A 19,772-nucleotide genomic window follows, 5' to 3' on the forward strand; every position below is an offset into this window, starting at 1 on the left:
GGCACACCGATGGTAATTCTTCACATATGGGAAACACCCAGGGCATAATTCTGACCCTGGCACACTATAGGAAATTACTGGCGTAAGAGCTGAACCCATGGTAAATTTTGAGAAAAACACGATCAGCTTCTGAAATGGGTCACGCTTCTTTGCCACACCATGAAATTGCTGGAATATTTCATGAGTGTCTTTCAAATATTAGAACATTGGAATGTTTAGGGCTCCCCTGAAGACAATGAGGCAGCAGCCGCCTGTATAAACTGATATGGCCCACTCCTCTCAGTCTCAACATTTCACTGTTCTAGTACACAGCCTTTGCCTTTTTCTTTCCCGTCCTCTCTAAAATATATGGCGTGGAAAGGGGGAACCAAAAGGCAATGGCTGTGCTGCAGGGCCTTCCCCCTCCCGTAGCTCACAGAATCACTTGAGACTCAGAAGGAGGAAGGGTGAAAGGTGAATGCTGCTCGGCTCCTGGGTCTCCCTGGATTGCCTGAACGTGAAAAAACAGTCCAGTCAAGCCCATGGAGAACCATGGGCTGACTTCAGCCCCCTTTCACAGCTCTTGCTGTGAATGTTCAACAGCTAACAGCTGTGTCCCTGCATGTGGCTGGTAGCTGTTGAACAAAGCCTTGGGGGGTTAGACCCCCCTCGAGCTCTGAAAGGCCTTGGTTTTGATAATTAGGACATTCCGCCCTCTAGAGTGGAGTGTTCTAATAGCCTTGGAGCCTGCCGTAGCAGGCTATACTGGCCATTAACGGCCCACTCCCTTTAATATTGGGAGGCGGTCATTGTTTGGGCAGAGAGCACAGATTTGGCAATGAAATTAACAGACTTGTCCCATTAAACAATGGATAACACTGCTTACATTATTTGAAATGATCCAGCTCACTGAACTGCCTTATACCTCCAACTCTTCCCAACTTGGATTGAACACTGGGTCATGTGACATCGGCCCCACCAATGATTTTGCGAACCTGGCCCCGTTAAATCCAAGCAACAGTTCACTTCACTCAAGAGCTTGGAGTCAAATTTCTACACCACCCCAGATAAGAGTGACCAGACGTCACAGATTTGCTGACACAGACCTGGGTTTTCATCAGATGCAGGATAAGTGAGCCGTACTCATCAAAAAGCAATTACTTAGCTGACAAAGATGATACTCTGCATAAATGTTGCATATAATTTCCCCTTACTGCATTTTAGCCAGAATTAAATCATCCTATTGTGGTAAAACTGTAGTCGTAGTCTAAATTCCTGGGGAAACCCAGGTTTTTTAATTCAAAATCAAGTTCACCTAGCCAGGGATTCACCCCATACATACAGGAGCTCTCGCTCAGGCCCTGTGTGGCTGGTGTCTAGGGTCGTTCGCTGCATGCCAGGGCAAGGGGTGGGGGGGGGGGGTGTAGGAAGTCTACCTGTGGGCAAGGGCTGGGGGTGGTGTGGGGAGCCTGCCTGTGGGCAAAGGGTGGGTGAAGGGGATGTAGGAAGACTGCCTTGAGCAACCGCATAATTCCAGTTGCACTCATTAAAGGTTCCTAAAAAAACTTGTCTGAAAATGTTTTGATTCTTTGAAAATAAGGAGCCAAGACAGGAGGGCTGTGAGATGGCCTGTGTCATGGTGGGCAGATTATTGCTGTATGGGCTGTGTCGCGGATTGGCTTCTGTGAACAGCAGGATGCTTTGAACTCTGCACAGCACTTCCTTGCACGCGCTCCACATGATCTCGTGACGTCCATGCTCTGTAAAAGAGAGCAGCCATTGTATCGAGAAAATGGTATTTAAAATACAGGGTTAACAATTTCTATCTACCTTAATTCAAGAAGCGCATGTAACATCCCCCGCACGCATGGACTTTTCAATCGCTTTGTGTGAAGTTTCAGAGCAGTGCGTTTTACTGGAAAGAACCTTTTTTTCGCTGCGTGGTGTATTGATCTGCGTGGGTGACTGTTGCTGGCCCGCTGTTTAATCTGGAAATCGTTTGGTCATTAACAAGCTCCCCGGATCACACAGCAGGGCTAGTCTCTCGTGTAGCACGTTGTTTTATCTGTTTTGTGTTGTGACTCAGGGCAGTAACAAGGCAGCATGTATTGACCTTCTGACCTTCTTTTCCCAGGATTGATGACATCCAGCTGTGTAAAGACATCATGGACCTGAAGCAGGAGCTGCAGAACCTGGTTGCTATTCCAGGTAATGCATGCTTTCCTACCCTTTCTCTTGAGACCAGTGTTTTATTGTCCTCTACCTTAAGTATTTTTAAAACTCAATCTGATAGATATTAAAATATGTACCCTGTGGCAATTATTGAGAATCTCACCAGAGATGTTGTTTTTATTTTTAAAACATCGCCCAAAAGCATTTTGGTACATAGATAAATTATATAATTATTTGAAACAAATAAGAGATGATTTTAAATTGTTTTTAAATGGGGAACGACCGGAACTGCGCAGGCAGAGCCCCGTGTGTCGGGAAAATGCATGCGCAACCACGCTTCCCTGAACCACGCATCTGCCTTCACCACGCACATGCATGGTGCAGGCAGCTAGCGGTCTAGTGTTCAGGACGGGCGGGGAGCAGAAGAGGAAGCGTCGGAACAGGAAGCTCTGGACGCAGACAAGGTAAGTGGAGGGGTAGTTTTTAGGGGCGGGGTGCCGGCGTCACTTTTAGGGCTCAAGGCAGGCGGGTGTGGTACTTTTAGGAAGGGGGCAGGGCTTTGGGGCTCAGAGCGGGGAGGGGTAGTTTTAAGGGCTGGGACCGGGTCTGGGGAGGGGGAGTTTTTAGGCGTGGGGGCTGTTTTAGAGTACATGTACATTTTTTATTTGGGCCCGGGGGCATGGTTTTAGGGCCTCAGGACAGTGGAAGGGGTTGGGCTAGTTGTATGGACAGCGCGGGGTAAGTTTTAGAGCTCGGGGCGGGGGGGACTGGGGTCGGGGTCGTTTATGGAGGGGGCAGAGTTTTAGACCTCAGGGCGATGGGAGGGGAAAGGGTAGTTTTAAAGTCACGGCTGGTTTTAGGCCTCAGGGAGGGGGGGCTAAAGGGGAATAGAATTTTAGAGCTTAGGGCTGTGAGGAGGGTCGGGGTAGATGCGATCTTAACCATAGATAACCCCTTACCACTCATGCCTTTACAACAAAATTGCATGGTAAAGGTATGCCTGGTAAAGGACTGCGTGGTTAAGACGCATTAGTGGTTCAGGCAGCCTGATAGTGCGTGGTTTAGCCATGCGTCCCTCTGTCATACAACCCTTTTAAACAAGTTTGTAGATGTTGGTGCTTTTAATCAAAATGCAGTATGATAAGAAGAAATTGCTCTTCATCAAGTATTCAGAACCCAAGTTGAGCAGAGTCTCGTCTCATGTTAGGCACCCACTTGCTCAAGGATTCGTGGGCAAGATAATGGCAGTCTCCTGTGACCTTGCACCTGGTCTCTCTAACTCCTAAGATTTTTAAGGGTATCCCTCCCGCTTCCACTGATGAAGTGCCTATACAGTGATGCTTTGTTGACTTAAGGGCCCTCCTTGGCTATTACATTGTCTCTGTAATTGTCAGCTAATGATACGCTTAAGTTCTCTATGAATGAAAATTTTAATAGAATTGGAATGTATGATGTTGAATGTTTCAAGGTTTTTTGTACCAGTTGCTGCTGCTGCTGTTTTGCTTTAAATAAGTTTTGATCAAGTAGTTGTTGACAAAATGAGAAGTCCTTTTTTGAGGAAAACTTCAGGGTGTATCTAAACGCGAAGCTCGGGGTCTCATAATAGTAGCCACAGACACATAGCACGTTTTTGATAATTCACGGCTCTTCTGCCAAATACAAGCCCAAACGTGCTGCGAGGTGAGGGCATCTGGTTACTGAATTTAAATGCCCTAATAAAAAATGCCTTTTGCATGGTACAAAATTAGGCTTTAACACAACTAAACGCTCCGCCTTTCATCGCTGACAACGAGCTGCAGACCCCGAAGGATAGCTGGATGGCAGGATTGTGCCCCAGTAGACGCTTGGTGGGTCTAACCACTATGTTCATGGACAATTGACCACCCCAATGAGCGCAGAGGACAGTAAGCATCGGGCTGTGTTTTTAACCAGGCCTGTGTTAGACCTGGCACTTCAAGGGTAATTCGAAAGCATTAACAATGGCCTTACAGGTGCTGATGTCTGCTGTTTTCGTGAAGAGGGTGGCATTAGGTCTACTGGAAGAATAGCCATGAAGTCTTCCACTGACTGTGTTGGATCCTGTTGCAAGCAGTGTTGAAACTGATCACAAGCTTAGGGTGTTGTGTGCTTACCATATTACTGTGCCGGAGTCTCTATAGGCAGCACACAACAATGACTACAGTATTTTAGTTTATTGTGTTGAATGGTTAATTGCTATATGAACAAAAACCAACAAATGTAATGACTATGTTTACTTTCTGCCTCAATGGTCCATGAAGGATAAGGGCCTTATTCTGACTTTGGTGGCCTCAGAGCGGGCTACCATGCCCACCGCCCTGTTTCGAGACCACCAAAATAGACTGCCCGCTAGAGTACCACTTTTAAAGTCCCTGGCAGGCAGTTCTTTTGCAGTTCCATGGTGGTGCTTCTGAAATAGGCACCACAATGGGAACATCAAAGGCAGTTCCTGCAGGTCATGGACTGTCAAGTCCATGCCCTGCAGGAACTTGGGTGCATGCATACAGGGGTGCAAAACATGTACCCCCTGCATGCACCCCATGGTGCAGATTTAATATTTTATATTTTAATATTAATTTTGACAATAGCGCAGATAGTACAGCAAGTGATCTTACCGCGAACCTGGCCGCAGTGCAACTGGAGCAATTAGTCCGAACCCCCACTCACAACAAAGGACATTTGCTGGACCCTGTATTCAGCAACTGCAACAGCCTCAGGGTAGGCCCCATTACCCCTCTCCCATGGTCCGACCACTTTCTTATCCCTCTTACCTGGTCTATACATAAACCTATATCCTGCACTCCCCTCCCACGAAAAATGAGAAATTGGTCCAGGCTCCCACTAGAACAGTGGACTAGGTCCCTGGCAGCCTCAAGACCCTCTTTTTCTCAGAATCCCTCGTCAGACAGTAGGGAATTTGATAACTGGATCCGGAAGTCTATTGATTCCATACTTCTCATTCGCAAAATCACTTTAAAGAGACCTCGGGAAACAGCCCCTTGGTACTGTCATGCCTGCTGGACGAACGGGTGCGCAGGTCCAGTATATAAGGACTCGAGACTGGAACGAACGCGCTTAGCGTTCTAGCTCCGAGCCCTGTTTCCGTCCTTGACTTCGTCTGCCTGACTTCCGTCTCGTGACTTCCTGTTCCTGTTCCCGTTCCGTAGTTGTGGTCGCCTTGGATTGTTTCCCTAACGAGTGAAGAGCACAAGTTTGTTCGGCGTTATAGTGTTGTTGGTGACGCCGTTTTCTGGTCGTTGCTCTTGAGCAGTGAGCGGCAGAGTTTCTCCGGTGTCTCCAGTCTGTCCTCTCTGGGTTTCGCCGAGGTCACGATTTACCTGTAGCATCGTGAAGCCACTCACGTCTTCATCTCCTGAGTGAGTGTATCTGCGCCTTTACACCAAGGCAGATTTCCCCCTTCCTCGTTTGGTTCCCTGCTTGTTGTGTTTCGCTTACCTGATTGTAGGCAGTACCCCTATTTCTCCCTCAGTCTGGTTGTGTCAAAATTTGTCTTTAGTTGTTTCCTACGCTCAATTGTCCGGTTGGTTGGAGGTTGAAGACCCCTTTGTGATCCTCGCTGTCCTCAGGGATAGCTAGCGTGAACCACCGTGCCTCAGTCTTGACATCACCTTCAGAACAAAGAACGGTAACAGCGCGGGGCGCTGCTTTCATTTGCTCTCAGGGGGTTAATGCAGAAGAGAGTGGGAAGTGAATTGTTATGTTCTTTTCTTAGGATTACTGCAACGTTCACCACACACCAACTCCATTCTTCCTAGGAGACACTTTACGTAGAACATGTAAGTTTCTCAAGATGGGAAGAGGGACATACAGGCTTTGGGGTAGAAGTAGTATTAACTGTCTACTGTGTGTGCAATAGACTGTTCCAGAGTGAAGTCATCTTTTAATCCTGGTCAACCTTCGATGTGCCTAAGCCTTACAGAGTGATGCCCCATCTTGATTCACATCAGAAGTAGCAGTGTTTGGTAGGCAAATATACAGACAAATTTACCTAAAGAGATAAGAGGGGCTGTATGTTGTTAACCTATTCTTTCTGTTACAGCAGAGCGTTGCCAAGTATCGCAGAACTCTTCAAGAGTGTTGCCAAACCTCGAAGACCTCTTCACCCATTCATAAAACCGGACCCCCCTCCTTCCCTTGTTTTGTTTCCCTGTTTTCCCCTGTTGAGTCATCCGCTACTCTAGTGTTTGATAGAGTCGGAGAACCACAGGGGAGGATTGTGGCATACTCTACTGATTCCTGACGCTCCTGCAGAAAGACCTTAGATTCCTTACAGGTACTCAGAGGAACTCGGAGGAAAAAAACGACTCTGTAGGAAACTTGAGAGGAAGTGGCGCCTGGGGTACACCACCGCCGACAAAGCCTTGTATAGGGAAGCCCTCAGAACCTACAAAGATGAAATAAAAACGGCACAATCTTCCTATTTTTGTGGCAAAATTATGAAGGCTAGATCTAAACCGAGAGAGATTTATCAAATAGTAAAAAGTCTCACCAAGCTGCCCTCTTCTGTAGCCCCAAATGACAATCCCACCGCGCGCTGCAATGATCTAGCAGAATTTTTTTACCAGAAAATAACCAAAATCTATGTAACATTTACAGCCTCAACCCTGGAACATCCCAGGGTTGAACCTCAGCCCCCCGCCAGGGTAGAGGGCCACTTACGAATTACTCTGGATCACTTCCCCTTAGTGGACCTAGAGTCACTAGAATCCATGACACTTCAGGTGAAGTCAGGTCCCCAAACGACCCAGCCCCACCCCGCATTATGACTACCGCTAGCAAAGTCATTCTTCCCACGCTCATGGAGTTGCTTAACAACTCCCTGATAAAAGGAAGTGTGCCTCCAACTTGGAAGCAAGCTATGGTGCGAGGACTCCTGAAGAAGCCCAATCTAGACCCCAATAATTTTAATAACTACCGTCCTATTTCCCTTCTGCCCTGGGTGAGCAAGATCCTGCGGAGACACATCAACATCCATCTCACAAGGTTTCTCTAATCTAACCATTTACTTGATGTCTCACAGACAGGGTTCCGCCCCAAACATGGGACGGAAACGGCCGTGACAGAAGAAACCAGGCGGATCCTGGATCGAGGGCGGTCAGTGGCAGTCATCCTCCTCGATCTGAGCGCCCCGTTTGATACGGTGTCTCATAAAACTTTGTTGTGCCGACTGCTTGACCTAGGAGTGTCAGGAGACGCTCTGGCCTGGCTAGGATCCTTTTTGAGCAAAAGGACCTTCCAAGTCTTTGACGGAGATGCCATCTCCACAAGCAAACCGTTGGACTGTGGGGTACCGCAAGGCTCATCATTAAGCCCTACACTGTTCAACGTGTATATGAGGCTGCTGGCTGAGATCGTACGCCCATTTGGCATTAAGATCGTCACCTATGCGGACGATACTCAGCTAGTTGTCTCCCTAGCACAGAAGAACAGTGAGCCGGTACAGGCCAATCTATCGTCCTGTATGGAAGAGATCAGGAGATGGATGACGGCATCCTCTCTTAAACTCAACGGCGATAAGACTGAGCTCATGGTGCTCGGCCCCCCCAGCTTTGTCTACCATCGACCGCCTATGGCCCATCACCTTAGGCTCCCCCCCAAGTCCTAAAGACGATATCAAAAGCTTGGGGGTCTGGCTTGACAAATCCCTAACCCTTAACACCCAAGCTACAAAAACATCTGCAACCTGTTTCGGGATTATCAGGATGTTGAGAAAAATCCTTCCATTTCTGCCCTTTGAAGCCAAACAAGTTGTTATTCAAGGTCTTATTTCATCTCGACTTGATTTCAACAATGCTCTTTACTTAGGGGCGCCGGAATACGTGCTGCAAAAACTCCAGCGGATCCAGAACTGCGCTGCACGCATGCTGCTGCGGATTCCACGCAGATTATCAGCGGTGCCCGGGCTGAGGATCCTACACTGGCTCCCTGTCAGGGAGAGAATAAAATTTAAAGCCATGTGTATTTCCCACAAAGCCCATTGGAGAACTGGCCCTAAAATTAACCACTCCCTGCTCTACCCCTACTATCCCGGCAAACATCTTCGATCCACCCTTGCATTCCTAGCAGTAACCCCCCGGTTCAAGAGGTCAAGAGCAGGAGGAAGGTCCTTCACGCTCAACGCTGCCAAGGTGTGGAACTCCCTTCCCCCACTCCTCAGATTGAATCCTGATCTGTCATCCTTCCGCAAGGAGCTTAAAACGTTTCTTTTCAGCAACTAACTCACCTTTCGCTGCTCTCCTCAAGGCACTATCTTTTTCTACTAGCGCTTGGACGCCTTAGGGCAGCAGTCGCGCTTAATAAAACCCCTTTTCATTTCATTTCATTTCATTTCATTTTATTTCAGAGGCAACATGCCTCACTGCAACTGCAACATCTTTCATGACGGGCTCACTGCCATGAAAACTGTGGCAGTGAGGAAACTAATACTATGCTTGGCAGTACCACAGCAACACCTCGGCATATTACCAGCCTCACACTGCTGCAAGACCGGCAGAGATCATGGATCCGTGGTGTTAGCAGTGGTTTTGTTGCGGTCCGACTTGCATAGTCAGAAAATGGCGGGTGGAACGCCACTACGACAATGGCGGTCCAATGGACCACCGTAGTCATAATAAGGTCTTTAGACAACTGTAGCTAATTTTTCAATGTGAGATATCCAACAGGTATGAAACAAAGATGGCTACTTTATTTTAATTAGTTATTTAGCAACTGCTTTGGCTGTCTTGTTTTTTGACACTTTGTTTTTATAAGTCTGCATTCCATCTTGGCTGATTGCCCATGGATAGAGATGGATATTCTTTAGGGAAATGTCATACTTCGATAATCATTCCAGCAAAACCAGCTCTCCAGTGGGAGGGATGGCGGTAAACCTTTGAAATATACTTGGAACACATAGAATGTTAAAACATTTGACTCTGCCAGCATTTAAGAATGTTATGGTTGATGAGATGGCACAAGGCAGGAAGGTAGAGGTGAAGGTGAATTTGTGGTAGCATTAAAATTACTCAAATAAAAGTTAGGTCAGAAGAAAACACTGTGGTAAAAAGAAAGTGTTTCATGTTCTGGGCTTGAATGACAGAGAAACCATTAAACCTATGCAGAAGCATTATGCACTCTGGCCTCAGTGAACAAGTTAAAATACTTGCATGAAGAGATCATTAGGAATCAACTAGTCAATTATTTAATAATTATGAAGATACAAGAAAAATATTTACGAAGCCAACATTAGAAAGGGCTTGAATATTGCTACGCATATTGAACCAATGTCCAAACATTTAAAAGGATAAAACCCATACGGAAAAGAGAGGGAAATATTGATAAGCTAGTAATGTTGTTAAGGTTAGCGTGTACATTACTAGCACTACAGTAATTCAAAGCATTTAGCAATTTCTAACATTCGTCCAGTACTCAACCACAGTAGACAGGATGAAGAGTCTGAAAAGAAAGTGATGAGAATGGAATTGTAGTGGTGGCAGATAGCGGTACCCTAGGTGAAAGTGGATAGGTTGAGAAAACTAATGACCTATATAGAGTTTATTTACAGGTTTAGGTCTTGGCAAATTCAAGATTTATGCTTGTTGAGGATACAGTTCTAAAATTTGCGTCAAAATCCAGTTACGTGTTACGTTTTGTATCCTAGTGCCTAGAAGGAATTCATTTTGTGGAGTGCACTAAATAAACTAATAATAAAATCAGTTTTGCAAGGAACATGATATTGCAGCATTCTTCTTCCTGTGGTGGGATATTTTGAAAATAAATTAAGGTTCAAGATGAGGTTTGTTTCTGGTGGATCTAAATAATGAAGCAGGGAAACCGGGGGGTGTGGCCACGACCACAAGGGAGACAGACGTGTAAATCCAAGCTCTGGCGCAATCAGGGATGAGGCCGAAGACATCCTAGGATCATCACACTTCATCACCCCATACATTGCTGCCCACTGGTGTGTGGGCCCTCAGGGACCCAGAGAGACAAGTGATGTCCACCCCAATATGAGACGGGTGGTGAGAAAAGGAGCTCAGGCTCTGCTATGCTGATTAGGTTGGTGGTGCCTCTTCAATAGTGAAGGTAGTGGCAGCGGCTGCACACGGTCTGGCATCTTTGGCCCAGGGGTGAAGTAGAAGAAATCCAGATGGGGTTCTATGAACGCAACCAAAAAGACCACCCCACACAACATTAGGGAGCAGAAGAAGTCATCGGGCCTCTGTGGTGGGAGATGTACCCCTGAGGACCCTAAAGAGACTCTAACCATAGTAGGCAGCACAAGAGCAGGGAAACGGGCTGCGCAACAGCCGATGACTATCTGTCCAATGGGAACAGATAGCAGGGACCCTGAACTGGGTAGATGTCAGGAGAAATCACCTGTGGAGTAAAGGAATCACCAAACAAAGAGAGTACTGGGACAAAAACATAGACTGCAGGAAACTCAAAAGCGTTGGTTGTCCAGGTGGTAAAGTGGGTGACATTTCAGCAGCCTCTACAGCAAGAGGCTGGTGCACCCTAAACCCCGAGGACGTTGCTCGGCACGGACGACTCGGGTCCCCCGATGAGTAGTTAGGCTGCAGAGGGGACAGTGCAAGACCTCATGGCACACACAACCAAAATCCTAGCAGTGATTTCAGACACCAAAGAATCACAAGAACATAAAATTGATTCAGTAGCACATGATGTGGGGTTGTTGCGCAGCAACCATAAGAAACTGGCTAAAAGAGTAGCAGAAACAGAATCTACTATTGCACAGCTTCACCCTACAGCTTTAGAACACTTCGCCTCAATCCAGAAACTGCAACAAGCGGTCTTGTACCTCACGGCCATCTGGCGGATGCAGAGGGACGATCTCAGAGAAACAGTATATGAATAGGCTAAGTTCAGCCCAGCGTTTAACTTTTATGGAACAGTGACTGCTGTCGCCATTGCTGAGGGGAGGGGAGCAGGGCATCTAACCTCTACACAGTGGAACAGCTCACAGGGTGCCAGAATACCCTTGATAGGGGGGCCCCACAGCATCCTGTGGTGGCGAGACTCCTTAACTTCCGTGATAGGGACAATATCCTGCAAACGTCCCAATCCCATGAGACCTAACAAGTGGAGGGAAGGCCAGTCAGCATATACACCTATTACACCAATGGAGTGCAGTGCCAACATGAAACATATCTCACAGTCAAATAGCATTTGCGTAAACTTAACATGCATTATGCACTGCTTTATCCAGCACGCCTCTACATCAGTATAGGGGGAGAATCCCACTTCTTCACCTCCGCAACAGTGGTATTGGAATGACTAGAGATAGGTGCTCATCCTATGCTGACAGTACAAGTGGAGTCAAGCACCCCCGGATGGCGAAAACAAAAACCGAGACATAATCAGCATGGCGATTTCTACCAAAGTCCAGGCAGAACTAGAGAGAGCCAGGTTGTGGAAGAGGTGGAACAGAAACAGCCGTGGACCTCTGAGAATTGATGAGCAGCCCTCAACAGAGACTTAGAAACCTTGGAAAAAAGTGACCACCGTATCACACGAGGGCATAGATGAATCAGGAGCACCGACAATCACCACGATAACAGCTGATGGCAATATATGAAGCGACCTAGAGGGGGTACAAAGACTTGCAATACCAATTTGTAGTGGGGGAAGGGCAAGAGCAAAGTCTCACTGAACATTTCATTCACAAGATTCTGTCTGTGGACACGACCGCGACCCACACCACGACTTACTGCGCAGCGTTGGTAATGTATAACACAGTTATGAAGGACGACAGCCATCTCAAGTATTGGGGAGGTGAGGGGTTGTAAACTTTCACCATAAGATGCTAAGGTGGGAGCAAATGGGTTAAGGAGTTCAAACGGTGATGGCTGAATGCTCACGTTTTCCTACTGCTGAGGGGGGTTCGGCTTGGGAGAGTTCTTTAAACATGCACTGAATGCCATAGAGAATACCATCGGCACAGTGTGGGGTGCTTTTCTTAAGCCCCCCTCCTGAAATATGAATGGCCTGGGGAACAAGCTAAAGTAGGGGGTGATGATGAGATTTCAGGCAAGCCACTCCCTCGACTTGGTCCTGTTACAAGAGACTCATTTAGTGAGCAACCACTGTGGTTACCTGGGTAAAGGCAAGTACAAAATGCTGAAACATGTTGGTTTCTCTACCGGCTCAAGAGAGACAGGCATTCTGGTCCACAGATCCCTACTGCTATGGGTAACACAGACATGAGCAGATCCACAGGGCTATTGGGCGGCAGTGAGGGGTGCGTGAAATGGGAAGGAAGTGGTGGTGGCATCCTGGTAGCTCCCACCCGTCCTCCAGAGAAAAGGGCTGGAGAAAATGGGAGAATAGACAGCTACTACCCAATGCCACTCTGCTAGTGGGAGGAGCCCTCAATCTTGCCCTTGATGGGGCCCTAGACATAGTGACTTAGATGGGGAAAATGTTAGCCTGGATGGCCAAGAAAGATGAAAGCCAGAGGTGGGTATATGGGATATGCACAGAGGATGGCACTCGAGGAGAGACTGCCTAGGAGATTGCCCAAGTCTTTGCACACTATGTGGGAAAATTTGCCAGATAGCCCTGTCACCCCACTGCGAACGAAGGCCGGGAAGAGCCTGGATGAGGATCTACAAGAGGAGGAGATTGCAGAGGCTCTCACTCAAGAGCAAGAAATCACCAATCTCTAACGGCTTGCCTCCAGAGTTTATTAAACGTGTATGGATGCAAGTGGTGCAACCAATCTGAGATATTTTGTATGACTAGGACTGAGGGAATTATCTCCAGAGACCTCAGGCAAGAGCATATTGTTTTAATCGATATCGTAGGGAAGCCCACAGACAAATGAGCATCCTACAGGCCAATATCCCTTTTAAACATTAAAACGAAAATGTTCTCCAAGGTTCTAGCAAAATGCTTGCTGCAGGTGATTGCTGGCCTGATAAACCTGGGTCAATCAGGCTCCATGCTCTACAGATCCAAAAGACACAGCCTCCGGCACCTGTTCGGCTGCATGGCAAGGAAAACAGATTTACGAGAGCCAGCTGTACTCTTGGAGCTGAATGCCAAAAAAGCATTTACTCCCAAGTGTTGCCATACCTCATGGCACTACTTCAGAGGCTGGACTTTGGCCCATTTTTTTTTTACCTGGGTGTGGCTGCTATACTGGGACCCAATTGATCTTAGGTTGGGTAGGGGCACCCGACAGGGATGTCCAATCCCCTCAGCTCTTTACATCGATGATAGTGCCCATGGCAGATTGGTTCCACTGTGACGCACTTACACAAGGCCTTCGTTGAGACAGTTAGTGTGAGGATATAATTTCACTATATGCATATGACATACTGCTATATCTTGCGAACCCAGGAGCAGGCTTCCCTAAACAATGATGGGGAAAGCGGTACTAAATAAAATGGCATAGCTCCCAAAACACCTCTATGCACAGCAAAACTCACTCTTTGACTTACCGGATAATATATTTAAACCAGGGGTCTCCAACGAGTAGCTCGGGAGCTACTGGCAACTCGCCAGTACCTTCAAAGTAGCTCTCTGAGGTGAAGTGAAGCTAGCATCAAATTCAGAGAGTGTGTGCCTATTAAAGAAGACAACACTGCTCATCTCAAGACCCTTAGAGTGACAGCTAGCCAAACTTATGGCAGTAACTCATACTAACACTCAAACACACACTGTGTTGGCCTAGAGGGCCTGCTACATGACAGTCTGTATCCAATCTCAATATAATTAAGCCACAAGGAGATTGGCCATGTTGTAGTCCTTCCTTTATCAGTCACAACATGTGTGTGAACAGTCCACCATCAAAGAAGTATGGCAGCAATGGCCTGAGCAGTAATCAGTGCTAACCGATCAAAGTGTGGGACTGCAGGAGTCAGAGTGAAAACGTGTCAGTTGGATGCACAATCAGCCCACGACCTGAAGAGTACAAGGTATGATCCAGACCAGAGAAAATTAAGAGATTCATCAACATTTATTTGTGTCCATAACAAACACTATTGCTTCCTGAAACTATGACTGGTGCCAAGAACCACCAAATGTATGTGGTAGCCCCCATCTTAAGAGTATCATCTCTGGCATAATTGTGTCCATTCCTGGCATAATAGTGCCAATGGCATAATACCGGTCATTCTTGACTATTTTAGTATTGTGGTCTAGTTGTAGTATACTGGCAGCCATCATTTACATACTAAGAGCATGTCTGGCCTATATGTACCTATTCCTGGCATATTAATGGTCAAGACTGATATAAGGTCTCATCCCTCATCCTTATGGTTTCCAGCCTTGGCACAACTATGGCCCTAGTATAATGGTGGGCATAACTGGCATAATGCAGGCATCCGTGGTGCTATGGTGAGTATCCATGGCATATGACTGTAATACCTGGGAATTACAAGTAGTCTGTCCATATGAGGCATTTGTACATAGGAGTAAATGATGAAAATGACAAGCTGATGTTTTGGGACTGTGCATTTCCTAAAAACTGAAAACGGATATTTTAAAGGCAGCATTTAGTTTTCAAAAATGGGGTTTCTTCTGGAAAACTGAGTTTGTTTGTCCACAGTGAAAAGTGGTATTAGACAGAAAAATGTTAGTTTTTCAGAAACTGGTGAATGATAATTGAAGCTGAGCTGCAGAGACGTACTGCTGTGCTAATGTCCTTTGTGCCACAAGGCATGTCAAGATTTGAATGTTACTACATAAGTCAAGGGTAGGCATTTAATATTTAACTTTTTCCCAGCATTTCTGCTGGTAACTGCACTTGGTACACTTGGGTGGTAACTACTGAAAATCCTGCTTTGGGTGGTCATAGTGTAGTCACTATTTTACAGTTATAAAATTTGATAGTAGTTTGGGAAGTCCTTTCCTTGAGCAGAAGTAGCTCTCACTACAGAAAAGGTTGGTGGCCCCTGATTTAAACAGATCGAAGCGGAGGCCTGATTGTTGCTCTGGGCTGGAGGCACAGCGAGGATATCCCTCTCCACCCTAAGCAGATGGCCGCCAGAGGCGTGAATCATATTCGCCTACTTAACACTCTACTTCTGGGAATCCCAACTATTGACAGTCAATGACTTGTTGCTTTCAGACCAAAGGGAACCGTCCTTGATGGCAGATCGGTGAACTATAGACCCATGGGGATACCCAACACATGTATGGGTAAAAGTTGACCTATAGACCTCCCGGAACAGATGGCAAGGGTAATTTGGATATAGGTAACTTCACTTTTTCAAATTGGATGGGTGTGCAAATTAACCCTTGAAACACCACTCTGGGGCCTGCAACAGGTAGACAACCATATGAAGTGGGACCTAGTGGGAATCTCCAAATTGGGAGATGTATGGACCTCAGAGAGAATGATGTATTTTGGGGAACTGAGGGAGCAATACCAATCAGTTGGGAGTCAATTCCTGTGGTACCTGCAGGTCAGACCCATTCAGATGAAGGTTTTAAGCTCAAACACTGAGTTGGCATACAAGATACTAAAACCCACTAGAAAACTGGGTTCTGGGTGCCCTGTTCAATAAATACGGTGTATCCTACATATACTCGTCATTGCTTAATAATTGTCAGAACCCATTACTTACCTGTAAGGACAATTAGGAAACATACTTGGGCAGGCATGACATCGCGGGCTGAGAGGCAGCATGAGAGACCTAAGGGAGGTCACAATCCATGCGGGCCTCCGACTTCTACAGTTAAAAAAACTACTTACTCCACAGGACACTCCTTATGAGCACCCAACTCTGTGCAAAGGGTAGAATCCTATTGCACACAGTCTGGGGGTTCCCAAGGGTTCATCACTTCTGGACAGGAATACAGCATAAACTTACAAGAACAACTGGGGAGGCGCTTCAACTTACTCCCCAATTAATGATGCCGGGAATATGGGGAAGAAGCCCCTAGACCGAAGCTGATTACTCTTATTGCACTGGCTATAACCCAACAAGACCTTGTTGGGCTATAACCCAACAAGGTCTGATATGCTTCTGGGGAGGGCAAAAGTGCAGATGATTTAACAGTAGTCCCTTGATATGGACTAGTGCCATGGGCCGAGAAATCAGTTTACAAAGCCTGGGGCTGCTCTCACAAATTTGTTGAGATATGGGACCATCCATGGCAGGGAACAGAAGGCAATTGACAGTCGAGGCCGGGACCTAGAGACCCGACCGAAAGGGCCAAGATCCGCATACCAATGTGGATTGGGGATGGGAACTCCATTTGGGAAATGTCGGCCGGCCATACCAGAAGAGGAGTGGCTTTAAAAGAGACGCTGAACACAAAGACATTTACACTGCAGAACGCCAAGAAGCCTTAACACTGGGGATGCTATTACTTATGTGTATTCGTGTACTATGTATTTCTCCTTTTTTGTTTGTCTAAAAAGCAATAAAACAGATTTTAAAAAGAAAGGAAGCCTATAGTAAATAAAAGAATGATTATTTGTGAGAGCAGAGGATTGTAGGTATCAAACTACTTCCTAATCATTTGGGATAGATGCTGCTGTTCACAGAAGAATATCAAGGGTTAAATTAGGAACATTAATTCCCAGGTGTGTTTCTGTGACAAGTTAGATTGCATAAAGAGATTCACCTCTTGCATTGTCATTAATTAAAATGCCAGTCTCAGAATTGGGAAATGTGCTAATGGAGTTGAGTGGGGCGTTGAACCAAAGAATTATCAAAACAGTGAGAATAAGTTCAACCCAATTAAGGGCTTTAAGTGATTGTCTCCGATTGAGTAGACATGTAAAATTAGTGGCCACATTTGACACTGTGCTGATCTGCAAGATCTACATGAAAATATTTGGTTAAACAGACATGCACTACCTAATGAAAATGAAATGTTGCCATTATTAGCAAAACTGCAAATGATGGAGGAGACACCCTATAATACCAACAACAACCTTCACCTCAATATAAATCATTGTATAGGGAACCTTGAGAGATACTAGTACTGACACTATGCTGGAATGAGTGGGTAGCTCTAGAGTAGGATATTTGGTAGCATGAACTATAAACTAATCTACCTGTTTCAGTGGATCTGCTTCCGCTTGCAACAGATTTAAAAAATAAAACTGCTGGTAGTATCTCACAGTGGTCCGTGGAAGGCTGCATAATCACTACCCCATGTGCAGACTATTGACACAAGGCTAGTGTGATAGGCCACCAGCAACCAATCAGAATGGGACAAACATGGGAACCTGATCTGATTAGTTGAAAGGATAGTCAGTCAGACAAGACTGCTTTAGCTGGTGGTGCGGCCAGCCTGAGAACTGTCTATTTTCTTTCTCTTAAGATGGCTGATTGAAAAACTGTGAGACTTGTGGACATGTGGGTTACCCGGTAAGCCATGAAGATCAAGGTTGTAACCATTGCTGACCCCTAAATGACAGGCTGCCTGTGCATTTATATTATAGCGCAACATTTATCAACATATTTTGCATAAACCAATTGATAAGTAGACCACCTTCAATTATTCTGTAGATGAGGTTAGTAATCTAGCCAGAGTTGCAACATCGTTAGCTGACATTTTGATGTGTTTTTGATCATTTGAAGAGGTTTTTCACAATGTCCTCCCCAACGCATGGAGAAACACTTATGAATGCTACTCAGAAATAATCGGAAACATCAGACATATTAACCAGCCTGTAACCTACAAGTTGCAAAGAGATCTCTGCCATAGCTGGGAACCTTCTGAACTATGCATCACAATACATGGTATGGTGGCCATCTCTAGACATAGATGGTATCCTATGGTAATGCGTGCACAGGGATATCAAATCAGAGTCATACCCACATTGGTTGGTGCAAGGTCTACAATGTTGCCATTTTTTCCATTCCAAAATGTTCACCTAATGTTTACTTTTGTTTACTTTTGGCACAAAAATAATACTACTTCCTTTTGATGCTAGAAGTTGAACAATTTTCACACATTACTATTATAGTTTGAAAATCATTAGATTGTATTCAAGGACTTAATTACTTTGTCATGCCAACGGCTTTGGCTTTTTACAGCGACCCCAGTCTCCATCAGTTCTCCAGTCAGATTGTTGGCAAAAGGTTCCTAAGTGCCATCTCTTGAAGTTTGGGAACTATAGGAGTAAACTCTACCACCAGCCAAGGGTCAAGGACTTAGGGCACCACTTGGGGGGGCGGGGGGTTAGAACTCACTCCAGCAGAAGCCAGCAGCATTGTCCTCGGCAGGTCCAGGTGGAACTGGTCAGCTGGGCAGTTGCAGGGAACTAGAGCTCTGGAAGCATAATGTATCCCTGTAGCTCTAACAGCAAGTCAGCCAACTGACTCTTGGAATCACTACTCCGGTCCTGGGTTCAAGGCAAGCAGGTCCCATCTTCCTTCAGGTTCTTCAGACATAAGACCAGTCTTTCATCTGATTCTTCACAAGTTCAGGGATCTTCTGAGTAGAGGTCTGCGGGCTCCACTTTTATGCCCAGTGTCAGCCTGTAGGTGGAGGGCAAGCCTTTGTCCATACCCAGATAACATTTTCTGATCAGTTTCTCTCCTTTGTCTTGGTTCGGACACAGCCTGCCTAGGGAGACAAAAGGGAGGCAGGCTGTGGTATGAGCTTCATCTGCCAGTGACATGTTAGGGATCCTTTGAAGCTCAGGTAGTAGCTGGGCACAACTCACAGGCCATCTTATCAATGGAGGACCCACCTCCCCACTCCCAGAGACCTTTTTCCACTATCTGAGATCAATACACATCTCACCACAGGGGAGCCATTAGAGGTTAGGTGACAGCTGGACACTGGAAGGAAATCTTTTTGGTTTTATACAGCAAAATAACAACTTTCTAAAAGTGTGATTTCTAAAATAGTAATATGAAATCCGAGATGACAGCACATCTATGTCTACTCCAGTGCAACCACCTCAACTACCATCCGCCAAATTAAATTTAACCCACTGTCTAGAACTTACCTCCACTTAGTGCATAAAACGCACATTCCATACCGTCCATGCATGCTCAAATGCAATCATCCAGTAAAACACATTTTTTGTAATTTGTATTACATGATGAAATCATATCACTTGACTCAACTTCCAAAACAACATAAACAAAATACTTTTTTTCTCGTGTGTGCCGTGTCATGAAAGTTAATTTAAGACCAGAAGTGATTCATGAATTATTAAACAAAACATCCTGTTTGAAAGCATGCTTTAAAATTAATATCTGTAAATCCTGAAGAGTGAATACAATAATTCTTGACAATACAAATGAACCATAACTGTACAATAAATATGTAATCATAAAGAAATAGCTAAGACATATTTGATATCTGTAAATCTTATGACATATGCGATATATAACCCTGCCAATACTCATCTGGAAAAAATGCCTGGTTTTTGGTGTGGTAAGCTATAACCCATGTTATTCCCCCGGGTGTGGTCTAACTGCTAGAGCGATCAACCTCAAAGCTGGGGACCCGGATTCCTGTCTCCGCAGGGGCGCTCAACATCCTGTGATTCTGGACAAATCACTTAATCCCCCTGTGCCTAACAACATGAAAGTGTCCGCCTGCAACGCAACTGGTGCTCATGTAAAGCCCTCTGATACCTTTGGGTATAAAACCCTAAA

At 45.8% G+C, this 19,772-nt stretch overlaps 1 protein-coding gene across 1 annotated transcript in view; it reads left to right on the forward strand.

The window, feature by feature from the left end:
* BMERB1 (bMERB domain containing 1) overlaps positions 1–19,772 on the forward strand; it is a 646,278-nt gene that overhangs the window by 535,736 nt on the left and 90,770 nt on the right. The window contains exon 3 of the mRNA XM_085632069.1: positions 2,114–2,187. Within this exon, the coding sequence (XP_085488195.1) occupies positions 2,114–2,187 (74 nt within the window). The remainder of the gene's footprint in view (positions 1–2,113; positions 2,188–19,772) is intronic.

Source organism: Triturus cristatus, chromosome 10 (assembly GCF_964204655.1).
Source record: "Triturus cristatus chromosome 10, aTriCri1.1, whole genome shotgun sequence".
Taxonomy (NCBI): Eukaryota; Metazoa; Chordata; class Amphibia; order Caudata; family Salamandridae; genus Triturus; species Triturus cristatus.